We start from the raw sequence: 11688 nt of genomic DNA on the forward strand, positions 1-11688 counted from the left end.
AAAACAAATCATTCTTTCATACTTTATCACTCTTTGTTTTAAGGGTTGGACTTTTCAGAGATTTTAATCTCGGGCCATGCGACATTGTCTAGATGTTTAAATGATTTTGTTGGCTCAGCTGGCGATGCAGTGATCTCCACCACGTTCACATTGAAATTTAGAGTCTCGCCCATCTTTCAATGAGTTTCATCTGCGTACGTTATACTTAAACGAACAATAGAAAACACTTCACAGTGAAAAATTAAATGTGTTGTACGATTTCAGAAGACTTCAAATATGTCGTTCGGAAATGGTTAATTGATGAATAAATGGTTTTGGGGGAACCAAAAAATTAACAAAAATGGACAGAAAATAATTGCACTTGTTAGTGGACAGACAATGCACACTCACCAGAGACAAGCTGGAGTTTGATCATCGATGCAAAGAAAACATCTTCGATTACTCTTCATAAGGCAGGTTTGGTTCCACAAAGCACACGAAGACACCAAAGGCCGGGAGAAATCTACCCCTCGGAAATGACATCCTCTAATAATGAGTAATAGTCGTGGTTTGAGTTTCACCTGCAGCCTGTAAACAATAGTATACTGATCCTCATACAGATATCACACAGAGCTATACATTGTACACTTCCCATACTCTGACTCCTCGTGACCATTAAGAAAGACTCTTTGAAGATAAGTCCTGGAAGAGTGTCTGACTGATGATGTATGTGTTAAAATGAATGCAAAGTCTGGATGTTCAAGTTTGTTTTGTATAGCAGTAGGACCCTGAGGACTTGCCAGACATACAACATAAAGTGAGCTTTATCTAGAAAGACCCATATTGAAAAGGTTGATTTTAGAGACTGACTTTGACTTTACAAAAAAAGAAAAGACCCTTGGCACTTGACAGGAAAATTCAATTGTTCCTGATGTCAAATCCCAGAGACTCCCACTATAAATGAGAGGTTGGGCACTTGGAAAGAGTTTTACTCTGAAGTTTACTAACCTTTCTCTCTGACGGACAGTACAATTTTTGGACGAAATGAGCGCATCGGTGGCTGTGTACAGAAACATATACACCGAGGATCGATTCAAACAGGCGTACGGTACAGAAGAGCAGTCGAGAGGCAGACAGCGGTTACGCGACAGACTCGCGCACATCTGCAGCTGCACGCAGGTGAACTGCGCACACCTGCTCAAGAAAAGACTGCCCGTCTGCAACTGGCTGCCCAAATACAAGCTCAAGAAATGGATTTTAGGAGATATCGTGGCGGGACTGACTGTTGGAATACTGCACATTCCCCAAGGTAACAGTTTTAAGATGTTTGCGTCACGATGAGGCAATCACGCGCAGAGACTGATTGTCATGATGAGTGTGGCAGAGTGTTATGCTAAATAAAATAAAGTCAAATTGTGGTATGACAACCAACTTACAAAGAACATTTTAGATGGACTAACCAATAAATATAACTTATACTAGCTAGGCTATATAACTTTTAAATGCACTATTTGACCCATAAGTTTTACTACAGTGCTGTATTTGCTGTAAACATACTTAAAATAACTATCCCCTCGCTAAAAATTAAGAGTTTAACGATTATATTAGAGTAAAACTATGCAAACGGTTTCACATGAAGTATACTGTAGTGTTTACTATAATAAAATGTTGTAAAAGTATTTAATAAAAATTAAGGTATATTAAAGTATTTACTACTTTATAAATTCACTGTAGTTATTATGCAGGAAACTTTACTGTAGTATACATTAACAAAGTTTAGTAATTACTATAATATACTGCACTATATTACAATTTACTATAGTTTACTATAGTAAATACTAAAGTATACTACAATACAGTATTTGTTTATTTTCTAAAAGTTTCTCCAAAAAATATGTGATACTTTACTATACCCAAAACATGATTTTGTTTCACTAAGAAATTATTTAGCATTTATAACATTTATAAAAAGTATTAACATTTATAACAAAAAAATAAATAAATGTTTTGTTTTTATTGAAAAGTTATGGTTACTGTAGGCTAGTAAAACCATGATAATTGTTTTGGCATAAGCACTGCAGTGTATTTTATATATTTGTATTTTTTAGGAATGGCCTTTGCTCTGTTGACCTCAGTGGCTCCTGTCTATGGCCTTTACACGTCCTTCTTTCCTGTGGTTCTTTATATGATCTTCGGCACCGGTCGCCACGTTTCTACAGGTAAAACATATGAAAGATTATTGTTCACTTTACTTGTGTAGGGCAAAACTGAATTGTTCATTTATTGTGCTTAGTATTTTCAGTGCTACTGTACCTGTAACTGTACCTATAGCCCTGACCTGCAACAGCAAGGTTCAATTCACAATTATACTGATAAAATGTTCATTATTTGATATTATTTAGTCTTCCTATGGATCAGTGGTAGAGCATTAGTTGTGCAAAAGGTCATGGGTTCGACCCAGGGAACACACGTATTGATAAAAAGTATACATTTTAGGTAACTGTGAGTCGCTTTGGATAAAAGCCACATTGATTTTTTTGCAGGTACCTTTGCCGTAGTGAGTTTAATGACGGGCTCTGTTGTGGAGCAACTGGTTCCCAGTCCACTCGCCCTAAACTCCAGTAGCCCAGAGGCGGCAGAGTTTGAAGCCCAGAGAATTGGTGTGGCTTCAGCTGTGGCGTTTCTCTCAGGGATAATGATGGTAAGAGAGATACCCACCACCAACCTAAAACACACAGCATCTGCTTGATTTAAGCCAGCGGTTACAAATTGGTGCCACAAGGGGGCACTAGGGGATTCATTAAACTAATACAGTACAGTACAGTACAGTAATTTGCAAACATGTTATATCTTTTTGGGGAACTCTTCCTCAAAAAAAAAAAAAAATGTTTTTGCGCACTACAATTTAAGTGTAAAATGTTTCTCAATATTGTATAATTTGTGAAAAAGACACATAGTTTGCTTAATACAATGTAAGCTGTTTTCATAATTGGCTAATATTGCAATAATCTGTAAAATATAATATAATTTAATGATTAGAAAATAAACACCAGCTATGTTGGAACAAGTTGTCCTGTTACTTTTAAGCTGTATTAAATGTATGGGTGTACGCATTAAAATACACAGTATTGGTGTTTATGGGTATCATACTATTTGGACATCCTTGCAGTGGCGACCAGTGACTTCTTTATTCGAGGGCGCACAATGCGAAGTTCGTCACAACATGTATGTAGCCCGTCATGTATGTGGCTCGTAATTTCAAAATATGTGTTCGGCGCATCCGCATCACGTGTCCTGTCAAAATAAGTGCCTGCTGCAGACGTGTCTAAAGGGTTTATGATAAAAGAGACGCTTGCGTTTGCCAGATACTTGCATAATCTCATGCCTAATCAAAGTTTACTGTTAAGGGAGTGTCTTAAATGGTTTTGACACGTGTGCAGCAGGCACTTATTTTGACAAAACACGTGATGCACATGGTTCACATGAAGCCACAAACACATATTTTGAAAACACGAGCAACACACATGACACTCCGAACACATATTTTGAATTTGTGCCCCTAGGAAGAGTCACGAGCCGCCGCTGGGTATTAAAAACTATCTTAGTTTCAAACCCCTGATCTAAGCAAATACTTTCTGTGGGAAACATTAGACCTCTGTGAAAATCACTAGCGTTATTGTTTTCATATCTCCTGTCCACAGCTCTGCATGTGTGGACTTCAGTTAGGTTTCCTTTCAACGTACCTCTCAGAACCGATTGTAAAGGCATTTACAAGTGCAGCCGCTTTCCATGTGACCGTCTCACAGCTGCAAAGCATGCTGGGATTACGGCTACCTCGATACACGGGTGCCTTCTCTCTTTTTAAGGTCTGAAACAACATCATTTAAACAGACTGTAGTCTTATCTGGTTTAATTGTATGAGTGCCAGTAAGAAAACTGAATATAAACAAATACAATTTCCTTTAAACCCACAGACTCTGGGTTCAGTTATGGAGAACTTGCCTCACACCAATGTGGCTGAACTGGTGATCTCTCTGCTCTGCTTGGCCATACTGGTACCAGTAAAGGAGGTAAATTCACGGTTTCGTGAACGCCTTCGTACTCCCATCCCAGTGGAGATCATCACTGTAAGTATTCATTTCTTTAAAACGGTTAAGAAGGTGTATAGACATTGTATGCCTTGGACATCAATATGCTAAGTTTTTGCCATTTACAATTAGTACAGTATAAGGACAGCTCCATTAACCCTATTGGGTGATTCTCACGAAATACAGACTTAGAAGGTGTCCAGCATCAGATTTTTTTTTAAATCCCCTAAAGCCAATTTTTTTGCACATATAAGATTAAGGTCTGAACTTACTATAACCATTATTTTTAGAGGATTTAAAAATATTTCCTATAGAATTATTTACGTTTTTTAGATTATCATTATCAAAAATTATCATTACCGCAACATGACAATACATTAAATATATGCATTTACAATTTCGGTAATGAGAATTAAAAAGTTGTCTAGGTACTATGACAAACAAAATTTCAACTTTTATCTGGAGAGAAATAATAAGAACTGGTGGTAGCCATCTTGAGTGTCACAGTCAATGATGTCTCTTCCAACAATTTTTTTTAGAAAATGTTACTTAATTGAGGGCTTAAACAATGATTAAAAATTGTTGCGGAGGATGAGAAAATTGGTCTTGGACACATTTATATTTCTTATTATTGTCACTACATTTACCAATGATCACCAAATACCACATGTTTCTTTACTGTAAATGTTTATAGTATAACATGCACTGAAGCTTTTTATTTTTTAGATTTTTTTATTATAAATATTTCCATGTCAAAGAACCCAAATCCAGTCATGGACACATTGCCGTAATGAAAATTTCCCCTTAAATGTGGAAAAAACAACAAAATTGATTGTATGATGTCATTGGAAATCATGTGCAAAATACTACATGAAGAGATGTTTGTAACTGTATGCTTCTTATTTTAAAATACTTTGAATTTACTTTTTATCAAAATGTTTCATGACCTTATTGTGTGTTGCTGTTTGCACTATATATTTTCTTAGCTTGGCAAATAAAAATGTTTTATGGTTCCTCTCGTGGCTCCTGCAGGTAATAATTGCAACAGGAGTTACATACGCCTCCTCTCTGGATTCCAGATACAACATACAGATTGTTGGACATATTCCAGCAGGGTAATGCATCTAAAAACATAAATGATATTAGGCAAATGAATAAGGTTCTTGCCAAAAGGCATAATAATGGTGATTATAATTAATAATAACTGAAAGCCAACTATTGTGTTTTAGGTTCCCTACACCACAAGTGCCTTCACTGGAGACGATTCCAGAAATAGCAGGTGACACAGTTGCTATCACCCTTGTTGGTTACGCTGTGTCTGTATCTCTAGCCATGATTTATGCTGATAAACACGGATACTCCATTGATCCAAATCAGGTACTGTGGTTATATATAGTTTGATATTAAGAAACTCAAAAATATTTCCCAATCAAACATTTGTTTTGTTTTAGGAGCTTCTAGCACATGGAATCTCCAACACCGTGTCATCTCTCTTCACCTGCTTCCCCAGTTCAGCTACACTGGCCACCACCAACATCCTGGAGAGCGCTGGAGGTTTCACACAGGTGCTTTGCAAAGAAAAACCTAAAATTTTATGCATAGACCAAGCTAAGGTGTTAATTTTGTATGTTTTTGTATAGCTTGCTGGACTGTTCACAAGTCTGATCGTTCTTATTGTACTTCTGCTGATAGGCCCTCTCTTCTACTTTTTACCCAAGGTAAGAGTTACACCAAGGATTGTGTTTTTTAAGGAAAGATCTGGGACGTTACTATCTTTCCTTTTCTTCACACAGGCAGTGCTTGCTTGTATAAACGTGACCAGTCTGAGACAGATGTTTTTGCTCTTTCAAGACCTACCAGACCTTTGGAGAATGAGCAGAATTGATTTTGTATGTTTTTTCCATCCGTGTTTTCCAATTATCCTTCATTTCTCAATTATTTTGTGTTACAGTGTTTACTGTATTCTTTCTTCAATCAGATGGTATGGCTTGTGACCTGGACGTCGGTAGTTGTGCTAAATGTAGACATGGGTTTGGCCATTGGAGTCATATTCTCAATGATGTCCGTTATCTGTCGTACACAGAGGTATTGTTATGATATGATCTTATTACAAAACAATCACTAGATAGCTTATAAATTACATTTTTTCTACATTTTTACCTGTGGACATGCAACTTTTACAAAACATTTTCCATTACTGATTAAAGGACAAGTTCGGTATTTTACACTTAAAGCCCTGTTTTCAGATTGTTTATGGTGAAATAGAACAGTTTTGACTGAAATTTCGACATATGCGGCTGCCCTGAGAATTTTCGGGTGTTTGTGTTTCACCTCACACCTCTACAATGGGTTAAATGGTGCACTGGAACAATCCTTCCTAAAATGCATTAAACTTTTGTTTACAAAGACGTGAAACCCACCGAGTGGTCAGGGGTGTCCACCGGCACGCTCACACAAAAATCGCCGCAAAAGACGCCCTCCAACAGCTGTTTTAGCATTCGTTGTTAACTTGTGGACCTATTTTTCCAAACGCCTCACACCCGTACATTCTTCCGCTTAGAGCTTGAATAATAGACACTCCAGCCCAGTTGGTGGCGCTAATCCGCCATTGCCAATTGCAAGAATAGAAACAAAGTTCACGGAGTAATACCGTACCTCACAGCCCATCTAATACAAGTCAATGGAGTTGGCAAAAACTACGATAAAACCTGTTGGAATGCGTATTTTGCAGCGATTCTTGTGTGAGCATACCAGTGAACACCCCCGACCACTCGGTGAGTTTCACGTCTTTGTAAACGAAAGTTTAATGCATTTTAAAAAGGATTATTCCAGTGCACCATTAAACTCATTGTAAAGGTGGGAGGTGTACAACACCCAAACACCCAACACAATTCTCGGGGCAGCCACATATGTCGAAATTTCAGTCAAAACCGTTCTATTTCATCATAAACAATCTAAAAACAGGGCTTTAAGTGTAAAATACCGAACTTGTCCTTTAATCTGGATCAGTGTAATTACTCAACTCAATCTATTTTATTATTTTGACTACAGAAATAGAGATATTAACAATCCAACTAGAGCAGCCCCAGTGAAACATGATATTGAGTTCATATTATAATTAAGATTGAAACTATCTAATTAGATGTGTGCATTTATCTGTTTACTACATCCTATAATTATGCATTTTAAAGCTCTATGTATTAAAACAGTATCCCTTACAGACCCTCATATTGCAAAACAACCTTCCCCTTCTGGCCAATATGTAATTCACATTTAAGTTAAGGGGAGATAAAGTTGAGTATCATTGTACTCATAATAAACTTTATCTTTTCAGGGCCAACTGCTCTGTACTGGGCAGAGCTGCCAACACAGAGATCTACAGATCTATTCACAACCACAATAAAGTGAGTCAGCCATCATTTCCTTTTATTGGATTATGTCGGTGCCCTTGTTGAACTGTTAAATATTACAAAACAAATGCTTTTATTGTGATGGATTGTCTTGATATTGTTTGATTTCATTTGTGTGCCATGATATAATTTGACCTTTGCTGCATGTTTCTGTACTGTAGTGCTATGAAGTCCCGGGTTTGAAGATCTTGACCTACAACGGGCCCATCTACTATGGGAATCGTAGCTTTTTCAAGGCAGATATTACTGAGATTCTGGGCCTCACCCCTGAGAGGATACGGAGACGAGAGAAAGCCATGAAAGCCATAGAGAAAAGAGAGAGAGAGGCCGTCAGCACTGTAGTAAGAGGATTATTCAATTCATCAATATGTGTGACTATCATTAAAGGTTTTTAAGTTGTATCTTTTCTATTATTTATTCATTTATTTAACATGAAACCTCTACCATTATGTTAACAAAGAAATTTATTAACAATGAAAGTCATAATGAGGTGGGAGCTTTAAGACTTAGTTATAAAAACATTGCTGCTTGACCAATTGAATTTAGAGACCAGTATCGATGAGGATCCTAGATAACTTTTTCATATTTTGTGTTTATTAGGGCTGTCAAAAGATTAATTGCGATTAATCGCATGCAAAATAATTTTGTGTGTGTGTGCAATGTGTGTAAATAAAACAGTGGCATTGATCCAACAAGGTGCTGAAAGCATTCTTTAGAAATGTTGGCCCGTATTGATAGGATAGCATCTTGCAGTTGATGGAGATTTGTGGGATGCACATCCACGGCACGAAGCTCCCGTTCCACCACATCCCAAAGATGCTCTATTGGGTTGAGATCTGGTGACTGTGGGGGCCATTTTAGTACAGTGAACTCATTTTCATGTCCAAGAAACCAATTTGAAATGATTCAAGCTTTGTGACATGATGGTGCATTATCCTGCTGGAAGTAGCCATCAGAGGATGGGTACATGGTGGTCATAAAAAGATGGACATGGTCAGAAACAATGCTCAGGTTGGCCGTGGCATTTAAACAATGTCCAATTGGCCTAAAGTGTGCCAAGAAAACATCTCCCACACCAACACAACCACCTCTTACACAACCACCACCACCAGCCTGCACAGTTGTAACAAGGCATGATGGATCCATGTTCTCATTCTGTTTACGCCAAATTCTGACTCTACCATCTGAATGTCCCAACAGAAATCGAGACTCATCAGAGCAGGCAACATTTTTCCAGTCTTCAACTGTTCAATTTTGGTGAGCTCGTGCAAATTGTAGCCTCTTTTTCCTATTTGTAGTGGAGATGAGTGGTACCCGGTGGTGTCGTCTGCTGTTGTATCCCATCCGCCTCAAGGTTGTGCGTGTTGTGGCTTCACAAATGCTTTGCTGCATACCTCGGTTGTAACGAGTGGTTATTTCAGTCAAAGTTGCTCTTCTATCAGCTTAAATCAGTCCATTCTCCTCTGACCTCTAGCATCAACAAGGCATTTTCGCCCACAGGACTGCCACATACTGGATGTTTTTCCATTTTCACATCATTCTTTGTAAACCCTAGAAATGGTTGTGCGTGAAAATCCCAGTAACTGAGCAGATTGTAAAATACTCACCCGGCCCGTCTGGCACCAACTACCATGCCACGCTTAAAATTGCTTAAATCACCTTTCTTTCCCATTCTGACATTCAGTTTGTAGTTCAGGAGATTGTCTTGACCAGGACCACACCCCTAAATGCATTGACGCAACTGCCATGTGATGTATGTGTGTATTTATATATGCATAATATATACACACAGTACACACCCACATATACTATGCAAACACAAACTTTAATTTTGTATGTGATTAATCACGATTAATATCGTGATTCACTGTATACTTTGTATTTTGAAAAGCATATCTCTTACTGGATAACTTCATTGTTTTACAAGGAACAAGAAGTTGCAGACAGTTCATTTTCTTCAAAAAATGACTTATTCAGATCAGGTGAGCATTCTATTGTTTCTGTGTGCTATCTCAAATGAGGAAAGAAAGAGCATTGATATTTCCTTTTTTTTTTTCTATTAATTTTTGACATTACTGTAGAGATGGCTGATGGAGAAGTCCAGGCTGTGTTAATCGACTGCAGTAGTGTCATTTTTGTGGATGTTGCTGGTGCTCGATTGTTCATACAGGTGAGCCCCAAAGTCTTCTTTTCATCAGTGTTATTATGCAAGTCATAGAGTATTTGTACAATCAATACACACATTTTGTCACAGATGTGCATGGAGTGTCAGAAGATTGGGGTACGGATATACCTTTCCAACTGCAATGGTAAAGTTTTACATTCTTTGTAAAGAATAAAACAAAGGTAGTGAATATACTAAATGAATAATGATCTTACTGTTATATTTTATTTTCTGTAGAGAGTGTACTGAAGATTTTGACATCCAGTGGGCTTATGAACTACATTAATCCTCAGCATATTTTCGTTACGATCCATGATGCAGTAGTCTACATACAGCAGCAGCGGGTATGATGCAAGGGCTTCTCCATAACACTCTTATAGTCTATTTGTCGAAAAATCTTTTCGTTGACATTTCATCTTTTTGTTTGACAGGAGAAACCTCTAGACAATGCAACAGTTTGGGTTTGAGTATCTTACACAACCAAAGACATTCAAGTACTTATGGATAAAGCAGGACCAGTGGAGCTTAAAGTCATTCAATACATAAACCTTATTTGCTTATTCAGACTCAACATCTTTTATGTACCTTCAGGATGCATGTCAGGGCCCTCTGCGATGTTTAATCATCCTAAAAATAAACTTTACATTTGCAATATAAAGCCTGCTGTTACAGTACATGCCATGAGATTCATTGTACAGTTTTCCAATCACACAGTGCCTGTTTTTTACTTGTACTCTTTTCATAATAGTTTGCACTGCTGTGGCCATTCTGTTAACACACACAGACAAACACACGCGCACACTTTAAATTTAGTGTTAACAATGGTGCAGGCACTGGAATCTCAATGTGTGGAAAAATTATTTTGCAACTGATCAAAACTGTAGATAACTAGGAACCAGGAATGGTGGAAAATATTTTCAATGTATCAAAAATACTCCTTTTAGTTTACAAAGTTTTTTCTGTTTTTCTATGTGCACTGAGTGACATAAAGTGGTATTGTAATGGAAACGGATGTTATACGCTTACAATGTTGCCTATTTTTACACAATTTTAGAAAACACATGCTGTACGTTATTAAACTGTAAATTCATTGGCTATTTATATTATTTATGCAATATTATTCAACTTAATTGTTAACCATTGCAGTATCATGTGTAGAGTATATTTGTTTCTGTTTATTTTAAAATAAAGTTTTCTTTTCCGCAGGACAGTTCATTTTCCAGATCAGCTGAATAAATCTTAGAACAAGAAAATGTATTTTCATTTAATATCAACTCATCTTTTTGTGTTTTACTGTTTTCTAAACACTGTCAGAAAAAAGGTACAAAGTTGTTCCTTTTTCTGTCGCTGTGATACCCTAAAAGGTACCTTTTTGTACCTTTATGGGTACAAAACACATTGAAATGTTGTACCTTATGGGGTAAAATATTATACTCTAAGGACCAATTGTGTACCGTGAGGAACAATTTTGTACAAGTTAAATTTTAGGGGTACAAAACAGTTAACTGTACCTTTAAAGGTACACAATAGATCCTTAAGGAACAGTAATGTACCCCTAAAAGGTACAAAACAGTACCTTGGGGTACCACCCCAGCGACAAAAAATGTACAGTTTTGTACCTTTTTTTCTGACAGTGCATACTGTAAACTCATCATACATAAAGAACAATGAAAATATAATTTTGATATCTTTAATATTGACTGAGAAAGGCAATGTCAAAGATTGAAATGAATGTTAAATCAATGGTTTAGCCTGGATTTTATAGACCTGGTCAAATATTAGCTACAAAACTGACACCAAATTACTGTATTTCAATTCACAAAGGTGTGTATTAGAATGGCATGCATGCAATAATGATGCACAAAATATGTGGTTTGTTTAAATCCTATTTTAGTAGCATTTTAAAGCACAACCTTAGCGATCACTAATTGGTGAGATGAAAATTAGCTCATTCATATTACTTGTTCAGCCACATTAGATTTTTTGTACTACATGCAAAATTATAATGACTGTCTTCACTGATCATGATTGCATGTTTGTCTGCTGC

General features: G+C 37.0%; 1 protein-coding gene across 1 annotated transcript; it reads left to right on the plus strand.

The window, feature by feature from the left end:
• The first annotated feature begins 373 nt into the window (after positions 1–373).
• On the plus strand, positions 374–10851 carry slc26a10 (solute carrier family 26 member 10). Its single transcript, XM_055188965.2, has 18 exons — positions 374–1288; positions 2088–2198; positions 2523–2680; positions 3681–3845; positions 3954–4106; positions 5100–5182; positions 5297–5444; positions 5519–5632; positions 5708–5785; positions 5861–5956; positions 6046–6152; positions 7402–7471; positions 7639–7818; positions 9405–9459; positions 9559–9647; positions 9732–9786; positions 9879–9985; positions 10073–10851. Exons 1-18 carry the CDS (start codon positions 1024–1026, stop codon positions 10106–10108), a joined length of 2070 nt encoding a protein of 689 aa, XP_055044940.2. The 5' UTR covers positions 374–1023; the 3' UTR covers positions 10109–10851.
• Positions 10852–11688: the final 837 nt, after the last annotated feature.

This window comes from Misgurnus anguillicaudatus, chromosome 13 (genome assembly GCF_027580225.2).
Source record: "Misgurnus anguillicaudatus chromosome 13, ASM2758022v2, whole genome shotgun sequence".
NCBI lineage: Eukaryota > Metazoa > Chordata > Actinopteri > Cypriniformes > Cobitidae > Misgurnus > Misgurnus anguillicaudatus.

What these genes read in the sequence shown, in the direction of transcription:
- slc26a10 (XM_055188965.2), top strand. Translation starts at nt 1,024, where the DNA reads ATGAGCGCATCGGTGGCTGTGTACAGAAACATATACACCGAGGATCGA. An exon ending in GTTGGACATATTCCAGCAGG is followed by an intron (nt 5,183 to 5,296) that starts GTAATGCATCTA and finishes ATTGTGTTTTAG; the next exon opens with GTTCCCTACACCACAAGTGC. An exon ending in GTTATCTGTCGTACACAGAG is followed by an intron (nt 6,153 to 7,401) that starts GTATTGTTATGA and finishes TTATCTTTTCAG; the next exon opens with GGCCAACTGCTCTGTACTGG.